This window comes from Synchiropus splendidus, chromosome 4 (assembly GCF_027744825.2).
Source record: "Synchiropus splendidus isolate RoL2022-P1 chromosome 4, RoL_Sspl_1.0, whole genome shotgun sequence".
Classification (NCBI taxonomy): Eukaryota; Metazoa; Chordata; class Actinopteri; order Syngnathiformes; family Callionymidae; genus Synchiropus; species Synchiropus splendidus.
In genome coordinates, this window is record NC_071337.1 from 28,456,594 (window position 1) to 28,483,545 (window position 26,952).

At 43.3% G+C, this 26,952-nt stretch overlaps 1 protein-coding gene across 4 annotated transcripts; it reads right to left on the reverse strand.

Annotated features, from left to right (window-relative positions):
• Positions 1–5,692: 5,692 nt before the first annotated feature.
• LOC128758144 (versican core protein-like) lies at positions 5,693–26,141 on the reverse strand. 4 transcript variants are annotated; one of them, XM_053864006.1, is made up of 14 exons: positions 25,933–26,141; positions 16,042–16,118; positions 15,581–15,958; positions 15,162–15,336; positions 14,003–14,130; positions 13,639–13,932; positions 12,833–13,567; positions 9,950–12,571; positions 7,804–7,911; positions 7,575–7,733; positions 7,429–7,511; positions 6,458–6,602; positions 6,207–6,389; positions 5,693–6,086 (listed from the first exon to the last, which is right to left on the reverse strand). In XM_053864006.1, the coding sequence occupies exons 1-14, from the start codon at positions 25,950–25,952 to the stop codon at positions 5,971–5,973; spliced, it is 5,223 nt and encodes a 1,740-aa protein (XP_053719981.1). In that variant the 5' UTR covers positions 25,953–26,141; the 3' UTR covers positions 5,693–5,970. The 4 variants fall into 4 exon arrangements, with proteins under 4 accessions (XP_053719981.1, XP_053719980.1, XP_053719979.1 ...); XM_053864005.1 differs by having other exon boundaries at positions 15,581–15,961; XM_053864004.1 differs by having other exon boundaries at positions 16,042–16,121.
• Between the last annotated feature and the right edge of the window lie 811 nt (positions 26,142–26,952).

Genomic DNA, 26,952 nt, shown 5'->3' on the forward strand with positions numbered 1-26,952 from the left:
CGCTCCCTTCAGGAGACACCAAAGCACACCTTTAAATTATAATCTATTTACGTGATCAAGCTTTAGTAAATGACTGAGAATTTTCGTTCAGCATGTTAGAATACAATTTCCTCTAAAGTGTTTTGGGTCGACCAGACTACAAGCTGAACACCATTTTCAAAACTCCATTTGATCCGAGCTGACAGCAGCTGGAGCAAGACTGAAGCCGAGGCTCTACCCAGGTGAAACGTGTTCTGTCTCATCACATCTTTGTCTTCCCGTCAGGTGTCTTCGAAATCGAACAAGCTGTGAGGACGAAGTTAACATCTTCTCATTAGCAAGTTCACACCTGCAACATCACATTGTGAGCTAACTTCAGCTCAGGCTCTGAGTACACGCAGTTCGCTTTTGCTCTTGTAGTCCGGGGCCTGAAAACATTTCAGATTTCAGTGCCCTAAGAGGCAAACCACTGGTGGGCTTATGAAGCATAGGTGAGCCTGCTTCAAACTCACCACCTCCCCCTGCTGCAGGGAGCAGTTCCTGCAGGTGAAAACATCATCAGACAAGGAATTCTTTTATTATTTGTATATTAGATATTTATATTATTATCAGCAGTACGATTTTTGAATTTATCAGACGTGTTGGTTTAAACAAGTTTACCCATCCATCCATCCTTCCAGGCTTAGATCAGAGTCAGATACATCAGCTGTCAATGCGTCTCTCAAAATGTTTTCATCCACAAGTCACCAGTCCGCCACCAGAGTAAAGCAGTGAGGAGAGAACTGTCTGACTTTGGTTCAAAATGAATGAGTTTTATTTTGATACAGTCATAGTTAATCTCTCTCGTCCAGAATAGGTATCAGACCTGTTGTCTAACTTAAAGCAGATCAGAGCTCAACGGTGTTGGTCATGTTTTCCTAGAAATGTAATCGAATTACTGATTCTATTCTTTGAAAACAATAATTAAAATCCATAATTTCAAAAGCAACTAGTTACATAAAAATAGTAGTTACCAGTTACTCCACCACATAAACACGCAAACAAGCCTGTTTATCTCTTGAATACTGAATTGGAACATGTAAGCTGTTGCAATAAAACAAATAAAAGGGAAAATTCAAGTTTTCTTCACTTTTAATGAAAACATTTCTACAGGTTACCTGTTTTTCTTGAATATTTGATATGAAAAAAAATAAATACTCCCTCCATTCCTGAATAAACCTAGCAATTTTAAATACTGTTTTTTATCTGTACATTGCATCTTAACAAAAAGTCTTTCATGGCTGTGAAATGAAAAGAATATGTGTCTACTCTGTGTAAGAGGAGGGAAATACAAGGTGGATCTGCTTTCTGTTATTCCAGGAAGGCAGCAAACTTTGCTGCAACTCATTATACCGTATAGTGTTGGCATTTACACTTCAATAAAGCAAAGTCATTTGTTGTTTCAGGCATCATATCCTCCACAAACATGGCCAGCAAGGAGCGTCTTCAGACCATATTCACCTGTGACTGTGACAGACAGGATAAATCCACCTTCTGTTGTCAGCTGAAGACATCCATCGATGGAGGACCTGGCAGTGAATGCTTGAATGCGTCACTGTAAGTTGGATGAGAGGTTTGGTGGTCATCCATGCTCGACCTCAGAGCAGGTACATTACTGCCCAACACTGCCGAGCTAGTTAAGAGCTTAGGTCATTTACCTTCCTATTATCTAAACTAAACTGTGTAGCACATTTTTCCTCCACCACCGCCTCTAGATACACACACAGCCACGAGTGAGAGAGATGAGAGAGACGCAGGACTCTCCGCAGTGTCCACATTTATTTCGCCAAGACAGAGACTGAGGAAGTGACGTCTGCTTGTGCTTGAAAAATCCTGACTAGAACAACACGGTAACTGACCATTCGTCCGTCATTAAACTCCTCGTATTTTTCACCAGTCCTCTTCCACGAATGGTCTTTCTGGAGCCGTCGGTACGAATCTACATGTTTTAAAACAGTCACGAGTGTTTATAAACACGGTTGTGAGTCAGTAAAACAGGCTGCATGTGTTTCTCATGCCGGCACCACACTGCTTCTCTGCGGGTTCAAATTAAAGCCTTTTTGTCTCAGCATTTTCACACCAAGGCTTGTCAATCACTGGTCCCACCTCCCGGCACAAATTGGTGCAGTGTGAAAGCAGCCACTCCCGCCGGCCCCACGCCTCTAATTGGCTCGGCTTTAAGATCCATTATATCAGTGGAGCCCGAGCGAGAGAGGAGTCGGCACAGCAGACGCCTCAATCTTTGTCCGACACACCGAGGAAGCCATGCAGCTGCTTCTGCTCATCGACAGCTTCCTCACACAGTGGCGACCACGGGGGACCAAACTCTGATCGAAGGATGACGTCAGCAACTGGTGCATGAGAGCACCTGTGGTGGCGAAGCCTGACATCATCATCATCATCATGAATCTTATCTGCGTGCATTTACTTTAGCACAATGAAGCAGGATATGGAGACACTGTATTCACTACGTTATTCTATCATCCTGGTGGCGAGCAGGAAGCTGACAGGTCCAAAGAGAACCCCGCCGTTTGAATCAAAATAATGAATACACCCATGTTTAAATCATTCCCAACATATAATGGGATTAAATACTTTGTGTTGAAAACATGATTAAATGTGACGTTATTTTGTTGTAGCACCTACTTTTGAACTCACAGCTCGACCAAGATTTTTTTATATAAAAATAAATAAAAAAACCCTCCAAGACACAAGACTAAAGGGGGAAGATGACAAACTCACAAATCTGCAACATTTTGGTTGGTGTACATCACAAGGTTTCTGAATTTGAAATGACTCTATCTATGTTAAAACTAGTTGAGTGATTTTCTTTGCCCATAAAGTGTGTCTGTTACCTGTCTGTTACAGAGAAGCAACCTTGATGGAGCTGGATATGAACTTGATTTAATTTATTTCAAATGAATTAGCTTTTCCTTTGATCGGAAGGACATTAAAAAAAATGACATACATTTAAAAAATGTAATGATTCATCTGGAAAAATCAAAACAAGGGATTCAGTCACTGGTAGAAAGGCAGGCAAAAAAAAAAAAAAACGAAAACAGCAATTAAAAAATTATGTCAATCGCCAAAAATACATTTGATCACATGAAATCAGAATATGTAATAACTGGAACAAAATGATATCAGAGTTGCTAGTCATGTAGTGGAGGCCATTTGTAAGCAACTAAAAGTATATTAAAACTTATTAAATTGAATAAAAAGGTAATTTAAAAAAAAGGTTTACAAGTGTCATTCAAAAACAATGGTCTAGTTTGGAGTTTGAGTTGTTCCACATGAGTCACTTTGTTTTGCTTGCTCGCGCCATATGTTGTTGGTCATTGTCAACAGTTTTCTAAAGTCAGTGGAGGATGACAAACGCGAGTCCACAAAGGTTTGTTTGTTTGTCATCGGGGGGGTTGGGTGGACTGGGGGTCCAGTGTTGGTGGGGACGGACCACTGCGGAGGTTCCCAGCCGGATTCAAACGCATTTTTGCTTTCCTCACACTTCCGACTGCTAATTGAAGTCCAGGACCAATTAGTGATGCGTTCCCTGAGAGTCACGCTCAGCCTGCATTGAACTGTAACGCGCTATAAAAACCTGGACAAAAGTTGGCGTCAAATAAATGAATTCAACAAACTGCTGAGTTTAATTTCCCACAATTGACCAGTTTCAATCAGGACGTGGATTTCACCTTTGAGTCTGCTTATTTAGCGTAGTCGGAACTTCAGCTGTGGCAGTGCATTATGGGACTTGTAGAGTGAGTTGTACAGTTATTTCGTCCTGAGCGCTACCAATGAAAGCCTGTTAGGGTTCGACAGTATATAGCAACATCATGGCCAAATGTGGCCCAGGAGCCGTGAGTTTCACCTGCCTGTTAAAAGAGGACCAGCACTCCCACTCCAGACGCCAATGTACATAGCAGGATACAAATCCTGGAACATAATTGGGCCGCAGGCCTGAGGTGTTACACTACTGACAGCGATGGCTGAGCGTCAGCTGAACGCGAGGTTTGAGACAAAGGAAAGACGATCTGCTTTCTGAGCCGTTCTGGTGCCTGTGACAAAACACACACACGTTCGGAATGTGCGAAATAAAGATGCTTTCTACGTGAAGCAATAGCCCACATAGTGGGAGATAACTTTTATGCTAGTAAATAAACACTCCAAACTGTATTCACAGCTTAACAAGAGTACTCAAGCTGACAAAATGCTAAGCCATTTGTGGTCTCTTGATAATACGTTTTGTAGCAAGAGCTATCGTGTGTTATATTATTAGATGTAATCTGCTTTTAATCTATGCACTTAAACTCCATCCTTTCGGACAGGGACATATATTTTACTGTAAGACAAAAAAAATGTCACTGGTCTGTTACTTTTTATCATTTTTAATGGGGCAAATGTTGCGTTTGTTTGAGAAGAAGAAACGGCTCAAGTGTCTATAGCAGCACATTTGCCAGTCATTAATGGTTTTTAAAAGTAATGGCATTTTATTCTTGTTGAGCAAATGGACCACTATGCAGCCTTAACATATTTGAGTTCCAAGCAACGTCACGGTGATGTTCAACGATTCTAACATTCATCCAACATCAGAATGTTCCTAAACAGGTTGATTTTCGTTCCTAATATCTTGCATTTTTTTAAGCAGTTCAACTTCACTTCTATACGGTACATTGATTGTGTATTAAATTCAGAACAGTAAATGTATTATGTGACACAATTAATGTCGATTAAATATGTGTATGAAACACTTATTCAATCACATAAAATGATCTATGCCATCACAAAACTGTGATTTCATCAGATGTTTGTTATTGAAGGCAGAATGTCAGAGTAACTTCTACGTCAAGCGCAGACTTGACTTCTACGTCAACAACATGGCACTGTATGAGGATCCGGGATATTATTATGATTATTATTTCAAATCTCAAAAAAGAAATGCAGAGTGGAGCTCCAACAAAGGAGCCTCATTAATGACAAACCACTTCCTCCCAGTCTCACCTCGGCTCTTCACACCACCAGTCCATTTCGGGTCTCAGGCACTTGTGTTGGGAGGCGGGTCGTCAATTAGTGACTCACACGTGCTTTGATGGGAAGAGGAACTCCACAAGGAGTCTTTAGAGACCTCCCCGGGTTGACTCGGGGTCGTGACCTCTGTGGTCACAGGCCACAATACTCTCTCATGTGACGACGCCTGTCAGGGTGCTAACACGGACCTGCCGCAATCCTGCTGAGGTTGGTGAGACGCTACTGTGGACCGTCCAGTCTGAGAGTCATACTGTCGCCCTGTAGTGGCCCTAACATGAAGCAGTGGTCAGTGATGCCTCGCTCACACTACTTCTGTAGCAAAAGACAAACCACAGATGATACAACGGGAGATGGCTCTCGATGATTTACTGAGCTGGTCTAAATGTGCTTCTGTTTCTCTCAAAATAAAGGTCACTGAACAGCAATATTTTACCTGTAAAAGAACAGTGGCTGGGACATAATATAAAACAAAAGGTCAGCGCAACATAATCATTGTTCGACTCTCGTTTCCTGTTTTAAGCTTGAGCTTAAGCTTGTTGAAACAAAATTGACAAATGGCGCCCTCTGGTGGAAGAAACGAAAATACAGAAGGTATTCATTCACTATGACTGAAAGAATTGACAAAACTACTATTTGAGAGATATTTTATTCTTTGCTCTGTTCTACAAAACTTTATTACAACATAAAGCTGACGAACAAAACGGTGTCTGCAGAGCAATGCGGGAGACAAGACGTGAGAACAATGGGACACTTGTAGAAAAACATCTGTTGAAACAGTATTGACGACTTTAGCACCATGTTCTGAACGGTGAACTTCTAACAAACATCTCGGGGGGAATAAATTCAAGAGAACCAAATCAACTTTGTGTGGTGGCGCGAGAAGGTGCTTCAGTGTTTACATATCTGAGCTGGGGGTGTCACCACACTTCAAAACTTGATGTCCCAGTACTGCAGCGTCTCTTCTGTTGCTTCATATTGGTCGTCGTTTGCAGCCAGATAGACGTCAGTCGTCACCTCAGGGTCGTGTATCGGGCCTCCCGCCTCTAGAAGGGAGTGAGAGTCAAGGTCATATCATGCAGCTTTGTGATTTCATAGATTTGTTTAAAAAAGTCAGTCAGACATAGGGCATGGTCCTGAAATAAGGGCCAGCGTTTCAGTCTCACCTGGAAGGCAGACGACTTGTGGTCTCTCCCAGCGTCCCTCTGACAGACACCTGATGACAGGCTTCAGTCTCTGCAGGAAGCCCTGAGCGCAGTGATACCTGACCACAGCATTTGTCTCATACCTCTGCCTGACCTTACCAAAGATGAAGGCGTTCCGGACCTTGGGTGGAGGGCCACACGAGGCTGCCGAGGACATCACACTGTGACTCGTCATTCCTCCCAAACCGCTCGACGCGACTGCAGTGACTCACATGTGCCCTTCTTGCAGGTGTAGGCCAGGTGATAGTTGCAGGGAACGTCGCTCCATCGTCCGTCGTCGTGCCACACCATCACCACACAGTCCTCCCCAGACAGGAAGTAGCTGTCTGGTTGGCCTCTGTACCAGTTCTCATACAACTGAGAGAGAGACAAACAAAAACATCTACTTACATACCTCAACAAAAATTTCAAGATTTTTTGCTTCTGATTTCGAGTGAAAATCCAGAACTCGAACGCTCCCGAAAAAAGCTGGAAAAAACATAATGTGCGCGGACCGATCAGCTGACCCATGACATGCTTTGTTATTGTGTATAACGCAGCCTCTGTATGCAGACGTGTCCCGTTAGCTACATTTACTGACTGTTTTTTCTTCATATTGAGGTGTAAAATCTTTCCTGTCTCCGCACTGGACCGTGGTAGAGTGTCACAGAGGAGGTGCTGGAGCGCTCACTCCAGGGTTTGATGTCCTGTTGTGGGCTGGAGCTGGGACAGGGATGAGGCGAGTCTGGGACAGAGCGTTACTTGGTTTATGACTTTGTCACAGCCAAACTGCACAGAAGCGCACATTCAGAGCTGGACACGCACCGGACACCTCTTCACTTCTGGAGAGACGTCACTCACTCGGCAACCCCTCCCACATGCAGCGGCCACACACATAGACGAACAGCGCACCTGCAGCAGACACTCTACATTCACTCCTACAGAAGCCTATTTTAAGGCTTGGAACGCATTATTGCTTTTTCCATTCATTGTAATGGGAAAAATCGATTCAGATTTCAAACAAATTGCTTCTCGAACAGCCGTCTGGAACGGATTGTGGTCGAGAACCGAGGTGCCACTGTACTTATATATATATATATATATATATATATATATATATATATATATATATATATTCTACTTCTGAGCTTGATTCTCAGATCGAATAAACAGTTTCTCAATTGATCATGTGCAGCACACCCACCAGTGGGCTCCCGTCCGACCAGCGGAAGTCATGCTCGATGGTTTTGTCGTTCAGGCCCGTCCACTGATACTCTTTGTAGTTGGCTGTTGATGACACAGCCATTTCGTCAGCACGTCAAACTGTGTCAACCGCAGCGCTCGACTCACAGTTGATGAAGCTCTGCTCTTCAGGGGTGAGGATGGACACTAGATGCGCCCCCTGCAGGCGGCAGTGCTTCTCGGCCACCTCCCAGCTCAGGCGCTGACTGTAGTGTCGGTAGCAGAATCCGTGGAACTTGTCCCAGCCCAGCTCGCACCTCTCCAGGTCTGACCGCCCCAAGGCAAGATGTCAGTGCACGACCGTCATTCCACAAGTCTGAAAACAGAGGACACCTACCCACGTTGCAGAAGTCTCCTCCATACGTGGGCAGACACAGACACTGGGTGTGGCCCCCTTGGTCGGTGCAGGTTCCTCCGTTCAGACACGGGTTATCAAGACAGACATCTGGAATAAACACAATATTGGGTTATTCAGCGCTTGTGGAAGTCCCACGGGTCTCCACTAGATGTCAGCAGAAGACAACTTTCAGTCCGTCCAGCGCCCTGACACGCGGGCTTAGTTTGTGTAGGAAAATTAGCCTCGTTCTAAAAGTAGCTCTGTGAGACGCCTCAGCTTCAATGGACTATGCGATGCACAGTTTAATACGTTCATAAGTGTCGGCAAAAGCGAGGGTTTACGGTGCGGTACACCTGAATAAACCTCAACTTGGCCGGACTGCGCCATCTACTGTGGGAAACGCGAACACAACAGGGCAAAAGTGCGTGTCACGGAAGGTGGATAAGTCGTTGCGTTGTGGCGACTTTCGCGGACTCAACGTATAGCAAATGACTCTTGGGATTGCATCTATTTTTTTTCATTATGATTCCAGAGAAACAAGTTCAATAAGTACAACTGTAATCAAAAATAAAAATCCACTATCCATCCGCCCTCCATCCGAGGGCTGGGTAAAAAGTTCAACAGCCCGTGAATCATCTCCACCTAAGTATATTGGAGACTAAACTCCACGACTACACAAATGCTACCTGCAATTCCAACACAAAAAAATCCAAATAAGTCTTTAACGTTTGTGTCCAAAGTCAAATCAAGCAATTACAGCTCAATTTAAAGTATTTGTTCCTCCTGACGCTACATAAATAGGACTGGTGTGCTGTCTGTCATTACACTCGCATACAACATGTTCTCAGCTCAAGTGGAAGGTAATGACTGTTTTACACTGACATCTAATGGAAATCATGACGCCAAGAGCAGAGTCCCGACTGGACAGACATAAACAACCGGGACGGAGTTCCTTTGAGCTTTTTGAACCCAAATACTGAGTCCCTCTCAGTGACAAACATGTCACATGGTTTGAGCCAACTGTCAACATGGTTTTTCAAAAGTCTTACATCTTCCAAGTTAGTTCTCTTTTGTTGCCAGACATAATAGTCATTTAGGCTGAAAGATCAGAAGACTGTCAAGGTCAGCAAATCTACCTAGCTAAGTGGGCTCCTTTCTATTCACGGCTGGCTTCACTTTCATTCACTACAATAACAGAACAGTTGAGTCTGTCCCAGCTACACATGGCAAGATGTGGTTGTAAACCTATCGTATTATTTTTATGTTTGGTTTCTCTAGCCTGCAACTCCATGACATTTTAAAGACCAATGACACTAAACCGGATTCCAGCTAAACATTTTCCTCTCTCTTCAGCTTTTGTCTAGTGTCTGAAAAGGTGAGCCTACATTTGTACCACGTTAAACTTGATCTGTATATGAAGAAATACATTCTAACAGAGCAAAGTTACTTTGATGAAATTTATTAGTAGCAGATCTAGCATCCTCTGTTCATGAAAAAAGCCGAGCATTAACACATTCATTTGAAAACAGCAAGGAACAAACATGAATGGAATATCCACTAGTTGAGAGCAAGATTAAAAAAAAAACATTTTAAATGATAACACACAATATGGAAACATCAGTTTCATCACAACAAATAAACACTGTCAACTGGTGCACTTTGTGACGGTGCAACATTCTAATGTCTTCTGACTGGACCGCCCCAGCAATAAACATTAAAACATCAGATTGCATTGGTGGGTGCTGCTACATTCATTACAAGTATCACTTAGACCGTGCAGAGCAAGACAACTGTTTAAAGGGACACATAGTGGTGTGCAGGAGGTGTCTGAACCCGTCACTAACAGTCTATTAAAAGGTCAAACTTTGAGTGAAGGAAACAATCATGCACAAGAATGGACTGCACATTGTAAGAAGAGCAGTCCAGGAAGTGGGTTTTTCAGGAATATAAGATCACAAAGAAAAGATGTGAGGAGAGGGAAGAGGAGTCAGAGATATGGAGGAGGAGGTGGGTAGGTGGGGTAGATGGGGCAGCCGATCATTCGGTGTGAGTGGAGCAGAGCGGTGGGAGACACTAAAAGGACGGGGATTTTAGATTGCTTTGCTGAGGAGCACCAAGAGGCTGATGAGAATGACTTGGACATTACCTGAGGTTCTCCCTGCTTCACCTACAGCTGCCCTCTCTCTGGCTGAGATAAGCAGGGACGAGGCATGGGTGGCGCTCAAGTCTACATCCACCAGGGGAAGAAATGCAGTTGTCTTCTCTGACTCTTCTGTCTGAGGGGGAGCCAGTGTTGTCGGACTCCAGATGTTTTTAGACCACTGTGCGGTGGAGGACTCAGGAGCTGATGTTTGGGAGATTAGATCTGACTCTTTAGGAGACTCAGAAGTCGCCAGTGGACTTGTAAAGACATTCCCTTCAGGGTTTGGGGAACTCCTTGGGCTGTTTCCAGACGAGATGGGATCTTTATCCTTAAAGTTATTTGAGGAATCTTCATGTTCATTTAGAAATATCTGAGTGAGGGTCTCTTCAGATCGGTCCACCTCTTTAGGAGCTGGGGAAACTTCTTCCTTTGGAAAAAGAACAGACGCTTCTATCCTTTCATCGTAAGGGTTACTGCCATCTTCGTGTTCAAGAACCCCGGCTGTTACTACTTCTTCATGGATGCGGTTAATGAAGTCTTCTTGTTCAGTATTTTCTTGGTGCTCAAGTGCGTCTTCTTCTTCAGTCACTGGAGCGAGATCTTCTTCAGCCATTCTATTGACTAGATCTCGGTTTGTTTCTTGTTCAGATATTGGGAATCCTTCTGGTTCTTGTTCAGGATTTTCAGAAACCTCGTATTTTTTTTCCATTTTTCCATCTTCAGGGTTCACAGCAGACGTGGTGTTGCCGGAAGCTACATCCTCTTGTTCAGGGTTTTGGTGAATCATGACCCCTTGTTCATAGTCTCTGTTCTCTGGGTTTTCATCTTCATCTTTGTGTTCAGGGCCAATAACATCCACTTTTTGGGAATCTGATTCAGTAGGATGTTCTTGTCCAGAGTTTGGGTCTGTTGTCTTTTCTGTTTCAGAGACTGTAACCTCAGTTGCATCATGATCAGGGGCCTCTGGACCTGGGTGAACTATGCCTTCGTGAATGGGGTTTGCAGTGTTTGCAGAACCTTCAGCGTTTAAGTCAAATGTGTTTTGTTGGTCGGTCATTGGTGCCATAGTCAGTTCTTGTTCATACTTTGATTCATCTGCACCCCCGTGTTCAGTCGCTGTGGCAGCCGTGCCGTCTGGTCCAGGGTTTTGGTCAGTAGTGCCAAGCCCTGGTGCCGGTGTACTTACGACAATAGAATCCCTTTCTGTATGTTGTTGGTCAATGAGGTCTTCTTCAGCTCCTGTCACCATTGCGCCCTCATATCCAGATGATGGAACGACAGTAGGTTCAGGGTTCAACATATCTACGGGTTCAGGGTTAGCATGCGTTCTACCTTCTCGACTAGCATTAGCGTTAGAAGCATATAGTTGAGTGACAGGGCTATCTGTGTCTTCTTCTCCAGGTTCTGGATCAAATATATTTCCTTGTGTGGGTCCATGGACAGATGTATGTTTACGATCTGGGACAGGCTCAGTCGGACCTCCTTCTTCAGGTTCTGGGTCAACTAGATCTTCTTGTTCAGTAACTGGGGCAACTGTCTCTTCTGGTGTATCTACTTTGGCAACTGCTTCTCCTTCTTCAGGGTGTGGGGCGTTTGTGTCATGACCTACTTCCTCAGGGGTTGGAACAACCTTGTCTTCTTGATCCAGGATTGAGGCAATGGTCTGCTGTTTGGGGATTATGTCTGTGATTGAGGTCACTGTGACTCCTACAGAGGTTGAGACTCCTTCTCCATTCAGGTCAAAAGACATGTCCTCTGAAGTTGGATTAGTTAATCCACTAGCCGCGGTAACGTCACCTGTAACATTTGAGACAACGACATCATCCTCTTCAAATACAGAAGCCTCTTCATCAATGGTTTGGTTTGGAATAGCTTGTGCAGGAACAGCAGGAGTTGGTTTGAAATTTTCCCAAGTGACATCTTCCCTCAGAATGGAAACAAACTCAGCATCCGGCTTCAGGGTTGCGGTAGGTGCTGCATTGAAAGCGGGGACAGACGTGTAACTGTCATCTTCTCGCGCCACCATGTTGACCTTCCTTTCAAATATGGGAGCGATTTTCACTTCTTCTGCCAAACTCTGAGTTGGTGAAAAATCCTCTTCAGATGTGAGGTCAACATGTACTTCCTCCTCTGTCGTCATGGAAACTCCAATGCGCTCATCAAGAGCAGTGGCAGGTGTGACATGGTGTTCACTTGTACCAGTAATAGCATCAGGTTCCACTCCACTGGCCTCCTCATGAGCAGTCGTGTCAAAATAAACTCTGTACCCTGATGTCTGACGACGTTCTATGCTGCCATCAGTCGTCGTTGGAAAATGTCCCGTCTTTTTCGGAATCTTCGTGGCAGCAAGTTCAAGTAACTGATCCTCAGTTGTTGTCTGGAGTCCATCATCTGTATCTTCACGATCTAAACCGCCGCTGCCTTCATGTTTAGAATCAGCCTCGGCTGAAGATATGTCTGTGAACATATTTGAGGGAGATCCAGGCAAAGTGGTTAAACCTGGTGAGGGCGTCTGAGCGTCAGAAGACTGCTCGCCTAACGGGTATGAGGCAGTCTGGTATGTTGACGCTCTCGGGGTCTCTGATGTTGGAACAAAACTTTCTTCTCTGACATCAAGGTCGCTCTCTGGAAAAGAGCATAAAAGATTATTGTCAGCAAACAATATTCTGACAAAAATCCTAGCTCCAACTTCACTAATATATTAATAAACATGTACAAAACAAGGTGTTTTGTCTCAGCCCCCACAAACACTGTTACACACTCAACAGACCAAATCCAATTGAAATACAGAAAGATGCATCTTATTTTGACTTTATACATCAATGTCTGAAGTTAAAAAAACAGCCCTGAAGCAACTGGGTCAACTGTGACCCATGATGTAAGTACCTTGAGAAACGTCTCCAGATCCATCCAGCGTCCACACCGAGGTGAACACAGAAGCAGACTCTGTGGTTTGGACAAGCCGCTCCTCATTGGACGAGTGAATCGAGGGAAAAATCTCCATGGGATCATCTGTGTGTGCTTTTCCTGACTCCAGACTTATGGTAGAGAAATGATGAATACTTTCCTCTGGAGAACTGGTGACATGGATCTCTGGTGTACTGATACTGACAGCTCCAGAGTGACTTTGTTCTGATCTGTCAGTTGGTTGTGCGCTCTCATCTGGACCAGTAAAAGTGTGGTTGTATGTCACAGTTAAGTTTTCAGAAAAGTCAAACTCAGAATCAAGGCTCTTATTTGAATTAGTTGCGTTGGAAAATGTGACAGCCGATGAAGTGTTTGTGCTTTCGGTGGCAGAGAGGTCAGAGCTGGGACTTGTGTTCACCATGGCTGACGTGGTTTCAGGCTCCTTGAGGTCCAATGAAGACGTAGTGCTTACAGGTGAATCGGTTGCCTCTGGTAGCAATGGTTGAGGGGTATCAACAACACTTTTGTCTCTGGAGCTGCCCGAGAAGAAGGGGAATGATTCCAACCAGCTTTGAGCCTCTCTCTCCACCTTCTCTGTGTTTTGGTGCAGGTGTAATTCCTGATCTTTTCCCATAAGAAGAATAACATTTGGCTCACTATCGTCAGGCTCTGTGGCCACAAAGTCCATGGTAGAATCTGTGGGATGGTTTCCACCTGTGAAAAAGATTTAGATGTTCAATGAAATGACAAGGAGTGTAACAATAAAATGCGTGTTTCTAACTCACTCATGAAACAATAGACTTCGAACAAGCTGGTCGGCTCTGGGAAACCCGTTTGGTTTTTGAAGCGATACACGGTTTTGACACCTGCTTGGGGACCGCCGCATCGTTCCCGTGGCGTGACGATGGGATAGCGCACACTTCCATCTGACAACCAGCCTGGGCCGCAGTGGTCCAGGCCATGGCTCCAGGCAGAGTACAATTGTGCAGTTGTGGCCAGCTCTGCTCCGTGAGCCCGGCAGTATGACTGGGCTTCATGGAACGTCAGCTGCAGTGGGACAGTGTCCACGAAAACCTGCCCTGTCAGAGAGAATGCAGGAGTGATTGTCTTGTCAAGTGTGCTTTGATGGCAGATAGGACTTGTTGTTACCATGAATTTGCTCAACATAGCAGTAGACATCAAAGTGATCATCAGCGCTCATTGTGCCGTAGTTTCTCACGCCTGGTAGGCCGTACATGTCACCGAAGCAGCCTTGTCGGGGGACTTGGATTGGATACCTGAAAGAAGACCATGATGACCAGGACGTTGAAAAGATTTTCAGGTCGAGTCGTACATCTATGAACTATCTAGCATAATCATTCAGCAGATCACAGTTTGCCCTTCTTGTCCGTGAAGTATCATTTTTTTCTTTTAGTTAAATAACAGACACAAGATATGGAAGTCCATTAGCTCAGATGAATTGACAGAAAAATGTTGCATAAAAATGCAACATTTGCCCTGCCAACCTCATCTCAGCGGCTATGTTTCATTTGAGTAACTGGGCACCATCTCTGTCCATTTTTAAATATGACTTTTATTCTCTGGTGTGTATCCAGTCACCTAATCTTAACACTGACTTCAATTTTAGTGGTGTTATTCTCACTATGATTTAACCATTTGTAGCTTTCAATGTTTTTTTTAATTCTCTCACATTCCACACTTTGTTTACACGTGTTGTCTTTAAGTTTTTTGCGTGTGTTCTAAATCAAGGTGGTATGGTGCGTATGGTGAGTATGGAAAAGATCAGTTTTCTAGTGTTAAAAAAAATGAATTGAAAGAAAAATGTCAGAAGAACTTTCACTTAATTCCTACAGTCCTTAAAATCACTTGATCTCCTGTCATCCTGTCATTTCTTGTACTCATTTTGTTGCTTTGTGTGACTATTTGTACTATTTGTTTGTGTAAAATGAATAAAAGCATTTGAATTTTTAAAAAACAAGTCATAAAATGTAGCATATAAAACAAAATCTCTGCGCCAGACTGGAGAGCCGCAGGTTCTCTGTGGTGCTCTTCATTCACTTGTTCTTCATCCTTCGTGAGGTGGCCTCAGTAAGGTGATATAAAGTTCTGATGCTACTTTTATCAAGTAAACATTTTGCATGCTTTGAAATACTCTGACAAAATAATCTTTGCACAAACAGCAATGAGCATTAGAGCAGTAAATTGAACCTGTAACTTATCGAGGGTCGACTCATACCACAATGCAATTCTGTTAAAAGAAACATCTGCCATCTGTATTTACATGCAATTACTGTCCTTATTACTCTACCTGACAGTCTGGTCCGACAGCCAGCCGGCATCACACTGTTCGTAGCCATCGTGATAAGCTGCCAGAAGCTGGTCAGGGGTTGCAATGCGTGCCCCAATGGCTCCGCACGCAGCTTGCGCCTGTGGGAACGTAAATGCGTAGCGGCCAGAAGAATCTCTGTAGTGGAAGACAACACCTGGACGAGCACAAGCATCTTGACGTTAACTAAGTAAGTACCATGTACTGTGAGGTGCTTCACTTCCCATCGTGTGCCGACCGAGGTGGAAAGCACCGTTTTGGTGTTAGCTTTGGACCTGGTGAAGGGTCACAGCATGGAGGATGAAGCCACTCAGAAATGTATTAAATGGCCGAAATTGAGCTTCGCACTGCTGTTTACATCGCACATTCGTGAACTGAAATTCCTAACCAGGGTTTGTTACCTTTCACCATGAGTTGGGCGAGGTCGCTGGCATCCTCCAGGCCCTGCTGCACCTCACAGCGATAGTGGCCAGAGTCGCTCGATCGCAAATCTCCCAGCACCAGTGACAGGTCATTAGAGACAGAGGAGTAGTTGAGCAAAGCAGCGCGATCTCGGTATGCCTCATTAACTTTCACCCTCTCTCCCCGCGCCACCAATATCTGCGTCTCAACTCCACCTGACACCACAGACCACTTGACCCGTGGCAGAACACTGATGTGGGAGGTAGGAGCAGGGAAGGGTGACAAGGTCATGAAGCAGGGGATGGTGACAGAGCCGCCCAGGGAGCCAGACACTGGCCCTGCGCGAGGGATGGACACCTGCAGGGAACGCGGGTCGTCTGGAGGAACATCAGAACAGAAATCAGATCCTGCTTTTCTGCTTCTCAACATTAAAAGCAGACGTGAAAATGTATTGACTTGCCATATGGGGGCGGAGCTCCCGTCGGGAAGGCCACAGACATTTGATAGAAGGTGCAAAGCAGAAGGATCTGAGCATGTCTGCTGATCAAAGAGCAAAGCAAAAAACACTGGTGAGAGAAATGATTGTTGACAAATGATTTCTGTCGCATGAGTTGATATGAAGCGTCTGTCTGAACTTGTCTTACAGGGTTAAAACACTCCAACAGTTCAAATGGAGTTATTTTAATGGTAAAAACAATATTGTGTGCCATTTCCCCTGGTGTGGTACTCAAATGCGTTTGTGTCACTGGAGCCTTGTCCTGTGCATTGAGGACCACGTAACCACACACACACGGTCTATGAGGATTTCACATTGTTTAACCTTCTATAGGTCGAACCATTCCAGCTACTTAGCGTGTCCTCTGGGGATCTGGTCCAGGTGTAATATCCCGGGTGTACGACCATAAAGTGACATTGATGACATCATCCACCCTGTTAGCCGAGGACACCACAGCCTCAAGGTTACTTGGAGAAGCTGTTTTACTATGTTTTTTCACATCAGCTTTCCATATCTTTACCTTTGAACCCAGCGGCAGGCCGTGCAATTTACACCTAGGCCTTCAGTCAAGTCACCCCACCCCCATATTGAAAAAAAAAGTAAATGGAACGCAGCCATTCAAGAAGTGATAGAGAAACAGAGGGGAATGTTTTGTCAGTCACTGAATTGAGGACAGAAAAAACACTATTTTTACGTTTTTGTTTTTTTTTTATCAAGAGCAGTAAACCTGTCTCCGAACAGCAGTGGTCCGTCTGCTCATATGTCCGGCCGGAATCCGCGACTTAAGTTCCGCCAGCAACGGACTTCAGTCGTTATATGATGTTTCTTGCAGGATTTTTTGGGGAATAACACGCTTCAAGATCACATCTTTGATGTTTCCACTTGGTTTTAATACGTTTGATCACGTGAGATTTCATCATTATGAACAGAGTTTTCTGGTGGCGTGGCGGCTCTCATGGAAGCCCTGTCGTGGGTCTCGGTTTCGTATCAGAAAGACCTCAACGAGACAGTCACAGTTTGCCGACAGTGGCACAAGAGTAGAATCACACCCCATCATTAACATGTTAAACGTTAAGCGCTAAGCCTGTGGTAGTCGCTCGATTGGAAGTGGTGACCTTTCTCCGCCTGGTTATCTTGCCGGTGTAAATGCCGCGGGAAATGCAGGGGCGGAGAACAGCACGATACGCACTGGAATGTCACCAAACATCTGTGGTTTGATTGCTCTGAAGCTAGTTTAGTTAGAGTCGCGGTTAATCCAGAAAGATGTATGAGTATCCAATCACAGGACGCGTACAAGTCACGTTCAACGTGAGGCCAGCTAGAAGGCCTTGCTGTCCCCAACTGGTGATCTGATTGGCTATCACTACTATCCATCAACTGTATGTGTCCGTTCCTCTGAGGGCACCTGCGCCTGCACTGTTGCTGCTGAAGGCCTTGGACATGATGTGACACAAGCCAGCTGAATTCTGATTGGATAAAAACTCTAACCTAGAAAAACAACACTGGGATATACTGCGACATTAATATGATTATTGTATATACTACATATAATACATTTTGAGAAAATACATGAAAGATGAAATTCACTTTTGTCATAAAAATGCTGATGATTTCTGGTTATGTTGGGCCAGCAGAGAAGGCCTTGCTGGCCCTGACGGCCCCCCACTGTTTGAACCACTCCCTGCTAGCTCAGACATCAGATGATATCTTCCACAGATTCCAAAACCAAAAAAGCTTGCTAGCTTCAATTTTCAGAGATGAAACAGAGGCCCTATGACCCGGTCTCAAATCATGCACATTTCATGGGCATCTACAATGAAATAGTCATATTAAATTAACAGCAGAGAGGATCTAAAAATACGAACTGAGAGTAAACGAAAATGGACATAATTAAAAGCACACATATAAACTGACCCAGCTGTAATATAGACAGCACCATATCCTTGATGAAAATGGAAACAATCGAAATCTTGAATCACTGTTTTCACTGGGTTTCAATATCGACAAGCAACTCACTCAGAAACAGCACGCTACAACACAACATTTGAGCAACTCACTTCTTGGCAATGTGCTTTCAGAAGCCTGTACTTCCCTAAGAGCATGAACAGTTTCATTTGTCTTCTGAGACACCACACAGAAACAAAAACAATGCACAAACCTCAAAAAGTGAGTTTTGCGCACTACTATATGAGACATTAAGGCGACTGAACCCCATATCCTCTTTCAAAAACCGCTCTTAGCTCCAAGTAAATTCAGCCGATTATTTAGCTGTGTGGATTTCTCCTCCAAGGTTGGTTAATGTTCGAAGTATAAAATAACATTTGATGGTTCACTTGAATATTTTTGCTTTGGCTCAATAAACAACTGCAGCACTGTTTTCCAGACTAAGTAGCAAAATAAAGTTGCAGTGGTTGTGTTATTAGGATACACCACAAATTATAGCCTCTCTAGGCCCACCACTTTAATTGATGTTTATTTTTTGTTTAACCCCCACAAAAACTGCACAGGATCATTCGGATGGTAGTTAACTCTCATGCCCCACTGGTTTGGACTCTATAGAGGTTTTTGTATCAGCGGAGCACCAACACTATTAGCTTGAGCTTATCAGTCTCCTGAAAAATCTAGAAGCTTCATCCCTAGACTATTTGTAAGCAGAGAATCCCTCAAGTCAAAAGATTTTTTTTATTTAAAAAGGAAAACCGGGAGCACAAACTACTGACCGCAAGCTATTCATCACCTCATTGCGTTAATGACACCCTGTCTCAGCCAGAGCTGGATCCTGCCAGCCTTTCGTCACCAGTCTGGCCTTCTCATTAACCCAGCAGGGATGGCACAGTACCAAGCTAGAGGCAGGATGCTCGCTGTGGCCTCACACAACCTCTCAGGCATCTTAACAAAGATGGAACCGTTCCATCAACACAGCACTGACAGCGCTTGTATGTCAGACATGACTGAAAACAAGTAGTCACACCGGCACAGTTTTTAATTCTGGATTCTCAGAAGCTGGGTGTTTCCTATCCAACTAGTCCGCATTCATACAGGTTTAAAGAGCAACTAATGTCCAAATCCAACTTGGACTGACTCGCTCATATGTTTCAAATGTCGAAGTCCCCCTCTCCATGATGCAGTGAGGTCCTCATCATAATGATGCTCCATTTTGAAGATATTGATTAATAAAGTTCTCCACCGTCTGAAATCTCGCCGAATGAGAGGTAACAAGAGTCAAGCTGTGTCTATCTCGTGGCCCCAGCACAGCTCAGGACCCGCATACACTTCACCTACGTACCACAGGTGAAAGTGATCTCTGATTTACCCTACAGCGAGGTGTCTGTCATCGCAGGAGGACGTGGAAGCGAGAGCGTGAGAGACAAGTCTTAGACATTTAATCAACATTACACACAAAAGCGGTCATTATTGATTTTGGAGACAGACGGAATCATTAATGCTGCGTTCTCCTGCCACACTCATGGTACAAAGTTTGCTTTGTGCTCCGCTGATGTTATTTTCCCCCTGTTCTCCAGCCCACTAAAGCTGGAGCTTAACAACCAAGATGCGGACGGGACGGTGCACGTCAGGTCATTTAGAATGACAAGGAAGTGGGGCTTTGGCTGGGAGGGATATTGACTTCCAAGTGTGCTTTTATATGGAATTTAATGGAGGCGTTGCTGACAGCAGCTTTTTTTCCTCCTGACCAATCACAGTAGTGTGGGCGTTTTTGTGGACAACAACATGTCTACGCTGTCTATGTTTACGATGGGCTTATGCAAGTTTTTGAATGTAATTATTTCAAATTATAGTTTTGTGACACATACTGAGGGGATCCAATATGATTACAAGTACTCAAAAATCTGTTTATTAGTTGCTTTTTGAGCCAGACTTAACTTGCAGGAGGCTATAAAATGTTACACAGGTGAAAGAGAACATACTGGTGACAAATGACCAGTTGCACCAATATTCTGAGTGTGTTAGTGTTTTACTGAAAGTATTTGTTTTCATCCAACGATCGACCACTTTTGCTTACGAGAAGCTACAGAAGATGACTACCTTGAAGGCATTCGCTATGTGACAAATGTGTGCAATATATTTTGCAGACATAACCATGGAATACGAGACGCCCATTGACGATGCCACTGTTTGGAAGCTCAAACCAACTTTGTTTCTGAACACGCTGATACCGATCTGTACCAGTATAAAGGCCACTATGGAATGCAGGAATGCCGAATGACGTTTTTCGGCTGACCTACTTATGAATTACTCAAGCCAAAATGATCTACCTGCCATTTGCAAAATAAATATGAAGATATTTAATATTAAGACAATGGAATCTTAAATATGTTGTTTTTCACTTATTCTAGTGGCAGGTTTGTTTCACTTATTTTACATGATATTTACCTTGTGCAGCAACTTTATGTTACAGTCGTGTCTCTGTAGCCACAGTCTTTCTCACCGATACTCAGCATTTCTGCAAAAGCTATCAAGCTAAGTGGAAATATAAACACTTTTTACAACAATTGTTCTTCAGTGGTTTGTATGTAACAAGCTACATATGTCATGTAGAGGCCTGGCAAGTGAACTACATTATTTTCAGTGAGTACCAGGCTGTGTATGTACATTTTGTGTGAAATTATTCTGATTTGAAAAAGGGGATATAATTGGTGACTATGCATTTTCATGTGGCCCAGACGTTAAATAAGCACAAACAGACTGTAGGTTCATCATCATTTGATGAATCTTGTTTGTTTCTAGCAGCATGCTGCTGGAACAGCTTTACACAGTGACAGGGGTTGTGCGACAGAGGAAACACAATGTGGAGGTTAACCCACAACAACTAGCCACAGACATCATAATCAACAGCTTTTATTACTTTCTTGTTTCCCGCTCTGCTCCACTGCTCAAGACTGCCTGTAGACAAAATAAGCACTAGCTAAAAACAATGGTCAGAATGTCAATGTTTGTTTGGAGAGTGGACTGTAATTACTGTTCACTGCCATCTCAGAAGGTCATCAGCTTTGCTAACTACACAAACTCACAAAGAGATAAAACCACTCAATTTTATTTAACACAAAAAATGGTTTTCAGGGTTTATCTAATGAGTTTGAAAACGTCCAAGGTCCGATTTTTAAATTTTAGCATTGACAACAGCACACATACTAGACCAGGTTGTACACCATTCAATGGCTGTGATGAAGCTTTGTAACTGGCAAGTGAAAGAAAAAAAGGTAGAGGAGGGTTCTTACAGATTGGTGCTTTTTTCTGCCTATTTTATTGAGCCGTATTTATACTTTGTGTATACATGTACTGCTTTTGTCACTCAAATTAAAGGTGCAAGCTTTTGTATTGACTGATCTTCACCCTTAGCTTTTATATAAAACCTCACAGAGACTGTCCTCACCGCTGGCGGCTCACTGACCATGAGCAGGCAGATGGTCAAGTTAAATTATAGACTCTATAAAACCACAAGTAAGTGCATTATCAATCCGCGTTCCTTTTGTTGAGCCACATTCAAGAAGAATGTCATGAGGAGTTCCCATGGAAAGCTGTGTTCTGAGAAACCCTTTTACATGAACCAACATTAAAATACTGTACGTACAGTATAATTCCCATCAGGGCTCTAAAAGCCCCAAAACACAGTTAAGAGTTGAAAAAAATGTATTTAATGTAGAAATTGTTTTGGCAGGAGATAGAACAGATGATAAACGACTATGCAGAATTTGATTTGATTTTACTCTTTTAATAATCGATCTGGTTCGGTGGAAAGCATCTCTGTGGGTCACTATTAACTTTGAAGGTGTAGTTTTTAATGCATTAAATTTTTCAGCTCTTGTGGGCTACTTGAATAACTTGGCCGACCAGGTTTGGCACCCGAGACTTGAGTTGAGCCAGGTGCTGTAGTTCGTCCTGAGCTTGTCTCATGATTTTCTTGAAGCATGTCCATACAACCACTCGGGAAAGCAACAAGGAAGTTTCTTTTGAAATGCCAGATCCAATTGTAAATTTTTTAACCAAAAGACAGCAGCCATAGCACAAGACTAAGGGTGAGGGCAACTCCTAAAGTAAAGTGGTGTTGCGGTTCGCATTCTTAATCTTATGGTCCCTGCAGAGCTTATGGCCAATGGTGATAGGAGGAATGACGATTGTATGCAAAATAAAATCTGTACACTCATTATTTAAATGTCTACTAACCTCACACAAAACAGCAGACCAGAGGGTGGAGAACAAACCTAATAATCAAGGAACACTTATTTATTTTCAATAGTTCTTTGGCAGTGCGGAGACCTTTGACACAGTATAGTGAGGACCTTCACAGTGTATGCAGCTGGAGTTGAGCATGCGGTTTTTAACCGAATAATGAAACCTTTCTTGGAGAACATGTTAACACATTTCTACTTGTTTTCAAACAAAACTAAACGTTCAGCTTTTGAAGGACAGAATGTCGAAAAAGCCTTCTAGACAGAGACGCAGCTGAGCGCACAGGACTAGTGTGAGAGTGTGTCACATCTGCTCACATCTGGATGAAGCTAAAGGGATTGGACAGTGAATATTTTTACTGTATTAATCCATTTTGGCAGCACTGTCCGAGTATAGGGAGGTCTACTGCGGCCCATAAAGAAAGTGTCACACCACTGGAGGGGGACACACGTCGAGCCAGCATTGATGAAGTTGACTTTTCTGCATCTTTAATAGGAGGCAGCACAAACACAGCTCAATTACTCGCCTCAAATTAAATGGCCGTCTTTGATGGTGGAATAATTGTTGTGTGTTTCCCTGCCAGCTGGATGGATTCGCTGCTCTGGTATCACCATTAGTATGCCTGACAAGGGCAGCGCTCACAGAAAGCGAGCAGTGGGCCAGGAGGACAGCTGCACACTGTGCTTTCACTTCATTGCAACTGCCGCACAAAAGGCCATGGAGAAAATTAAAGGACGGAGCCACACTGGCACACTTGCCTGCTTCTTCTCGCTCTTTTTTTGTCTGCGCCTCCTTTAAAGGATGGAAAAGGAAGTTTCAAACCACAAAGAATGGCTCCTAAAGACACTGCTACAGTGAAAACTCATGAGTGCATGTGCTCATGGCCAATCTAGAACATTTAGATAGATGACGACCAGAAATGGCCTTGAACTGCTGTAGGTCAAGCAAAACACTGAAACAAGGATCAATGTCACACGCTGCCTTTAACTGGTCAGGGAAGAGCACAAAAGGCAATTCCCAGCAGCCAAAGTCATCTAGCCTTAATAGACAGCGAAATAAAAAGACATTTGACGGAGGAAAAAGGACAAAGGCGTGGGAGGATTTGGCTTCAAGGTCAGTGCAGTGTAGCTGCTGTCAAACCAAGAGCAGAAAACATTTCCACTCACTTGCTTAAAGATGCTGTTTTGCCTTGATGCTCTATACCGATATTAAATGGTATTTCATTTATTTCAATTTATTCATGTGGCAAATTCCGCCATGAAGTTGTTTTTGACAAAAAAGGTTGAGTAAAACAAATAAATTCAGTTGTCCAGCACTGGTGCATGAGCCAATTGCACATGCTGCGGCCTTATCTTTCAAAACCTTGCCGTTTCAGTGTCATGAACCGTGCAACTCCAAACATAGCCATCAAAAATACACAAATATTGCATTACGTTTTCTACAGTACACTTTCATTAACACTAAGTTCAACTTCGTTAAATTTCACTTTAAGTTCGGATTCTCTTTAAACTTAAACTAAAAATATTTATCGAATTGACCCCCAACCAACACCATGTGAAGTCAATGACAGTCTACTGCGACACTGTGAAACCCACAATTTGAACAACTACAATCATGTACACACCTCTTATTTACCACCCAGATTGTGATATTTTTCCAATCCAATTCCAATCCAATATTACTTGCAATACTGTCCTTAATCGATTACGGTGGATTACATGATAGGTTATACATTGGTCACGTGACTCTTTACCAATGGTGCAGCGGAAATAACGGCGATGGACGACAGGACAATTTTATTTTGTACCTATTTTCTTTTGAAGTTCTAAGATGTACATGTATAGTGTGTAACAATATTTAAAGTCGTTATTGACATAAATCATTCATTTTCGTTATGATTTTGCTTACGTTTTTTTTAAAGCTGTAAATGCTACTATATCTGTCATCACCATCCTTCAGGAACCCATTTCTCTCCATTCTGGCTAAACCGGAACGCAAATAAATCGCCCTTGAATTCCAAAGTTATATAAGTCTAATTCATTTTGCTAAATGACTGCATTACAGTACTGGTGTCCCAAAAAGCCCAACCGAGTACAAACTTCTGAACGTTCGACTTGTATTTTAAATACATAATACATTTTAAGTAATTAAGATATAAAAACATGGTTCTATGACGTCATCATGAGTGGTCGCCCTGACAGGCTGAGCCAGTATGACACTTGGTTACTCTGGTACTCTGTAGCTTGTTCTGACAGCGCTGAGGTGCCCGGTTCACTCTTGTGTTTCTTTTTGCTCCTGTTTCTAAACTGCAACAACCTGACTGCCTGATGCTGTAAAAGTTAAGTCATGCTCAGTGGTCAAGACTAAACGTTTGCTGAGCAAGCATGGCCTGCCTATTCACTCTGCACTGATCCACTAATCATGACATTGAGGTACTGAAACGGATCCATAAAAGTGAACACACCATGTCTTAAGTGAATGCTATATCATCATCACTTCATCATTTAGCATTGTGCCCAATAGCTGCTCTTCATTCATTCATATTTAACCACTAGTCCATAGGCTGTGGTTGATTCATGTCTTTCATCAGCCACTACATCTCTAAGTCCTTTTCGATGAAATGGTCTTCCCCCAGACTGATAGCCCTGAATATCGTCCGCATAGAGGGGACCAGTGGATGACATCCAGATCACCTCAAGGGGTTCCATTCTCAGTGAGTGTTTCTTTCTGAGGGTGAAGCACGCCAACAAAATCCCTATCTGTCAGCTTCAGCTGTGAATCTGTCCAGCCCCAGAGGGAAAACAGAACACTAGAATTTGATTTGGTTACAATAAATTTGACATTTGTGAATCAAATATGTAATTTGGAGCCTAAAGAATAAAAATCTGTCATTTCAATCCCATAATAGCTTTACTAGATTTTGAATTCAGGAAGAACAAATTTGAATAAATTCCAACTGTTTTAGATTTAGAGCAATTGGTATCTGCCAAAGTAAACATCTTAACATCTGGTGCACACTTTTTGACAATTTAATTCATGTGAATCTACTTGTAAATCATTGGCAGGGGTGGTGAGTCTCCCTGAGCTGAAGAGCCCCCGCAGTGCAAGAGAAAACTGAAGCAACAAGCTTGTAAAATAGCTCATATTCCTTCTGAATTTTATTTAGATACATTAAAAAGAGGACCCGAAGACAACCAAGCAAAGCTGACTTTGGTTTCACTTTATCACAGCTCACCAAGGTTTCTAGAGAAATAAATCTTGATGATAAACCTATGATGCCAGTGACCCAGTTAAAGAAATAACAACCCACAATTGATAGGTACCACAGGGTATCATCCATTAAATATGATACAATGCATAGAAGCAACTTAATATACTGAAAGAGTTACCCCCCACCTGGGCAGATAAATGAAGTCAGTGTTAACTTAAGCACTATATATTTAGACCAAAACTCATTTACAACTGCAGGGCAACTTCGTGACGTCACAGACCTCATCTCAGGTGCGTCCTGATCCAAATTACAGTTAAGTTGAGTCCTGACGGTGTCAAAATAATTTCAAGCCACGTTTGAGCCACTTTGAATAAATCCCATTCAGGCCAACATGGGCTCAGGGCAGTACAAGAATGGTCAGGAGACTTTGGCATCAGCGTGAAAGCACGTCCTACCTGGTAGTTCGGAGCAGCATGGCAGCAGCTGTGTCGGGGAACTATCACTCTCCGGCTGCTGCAGTGCGACTGTCCTGCTGAGGCGGTGGGATGCTCTGCGCAGGTACCGCGGAGACTTCGTGGAGCAGTGGAGGGGGGCGGAGGAACCACCCGAACCAGGACTGCCCACTTTAGGACAAGGACCAACGATGACACATGCCGTTAGTCCATAATGGCCATGAGGAGAGAGAGTCGTACAGTGCGCATGCGCCACAAACGCGCGGTCCTTCAAATGATGCTGTGGAGAGGAGCTTCAGCAAAAGCTAAAAGAAGTGAAAGATGACAATTTGTCACAACACGTGTTTCGCAAGACTAATATTTAAGATCATTCTTCATGTTTTTTTTTGACAATTATTTGTTTATTACTTCTGTCTTGAGTCCTCCTCTTGCATGAATGGTAATGTAAATAGAGGGTAAATATTGCATATGAAGTAAGGGTCAGAACAACCCACACACACACTATTAATAGAGATTTCAAAGGCGTCTTGAATATAACCACCATTATTATCCATTATTCCCTTGTTGTTGGTCTATTTTCATCATATTTTCCCAATGTCTGTCTTTGTTTGAGACAAGCTTTTTTCAAGTTTATTCTTTGGTGATCTTTATAAAATATACCAAACAAATGCAACAGGCTCAGTTGTTTTTTTTGTTTCTAATAGGAAAGATAAAGATGATGAAATTGTGACTCAATTAACACGATGTTACCTGCATAAAATTCTGTCCACCAGGTATCAACCCCAATTTTCACACAAATATGTATCTGGTCGGTTTCTTCTTCAGCTGTGCGCGTGGCAGGTCGCAAACAATCGGGCAGGTGTGACGGTCTTGAGCCAAAGTAGTAACACAAGGTCGACATGTTGAGACCTGTAAGCTGCAGAAATGGCTGTGAATGAGTAATGGTCAAATTGTGGACACCTAGACACCTGGCAACTGCCTGGAGTGACATTCCAGCATCCGGCGTGCAAATGGCACACTCCC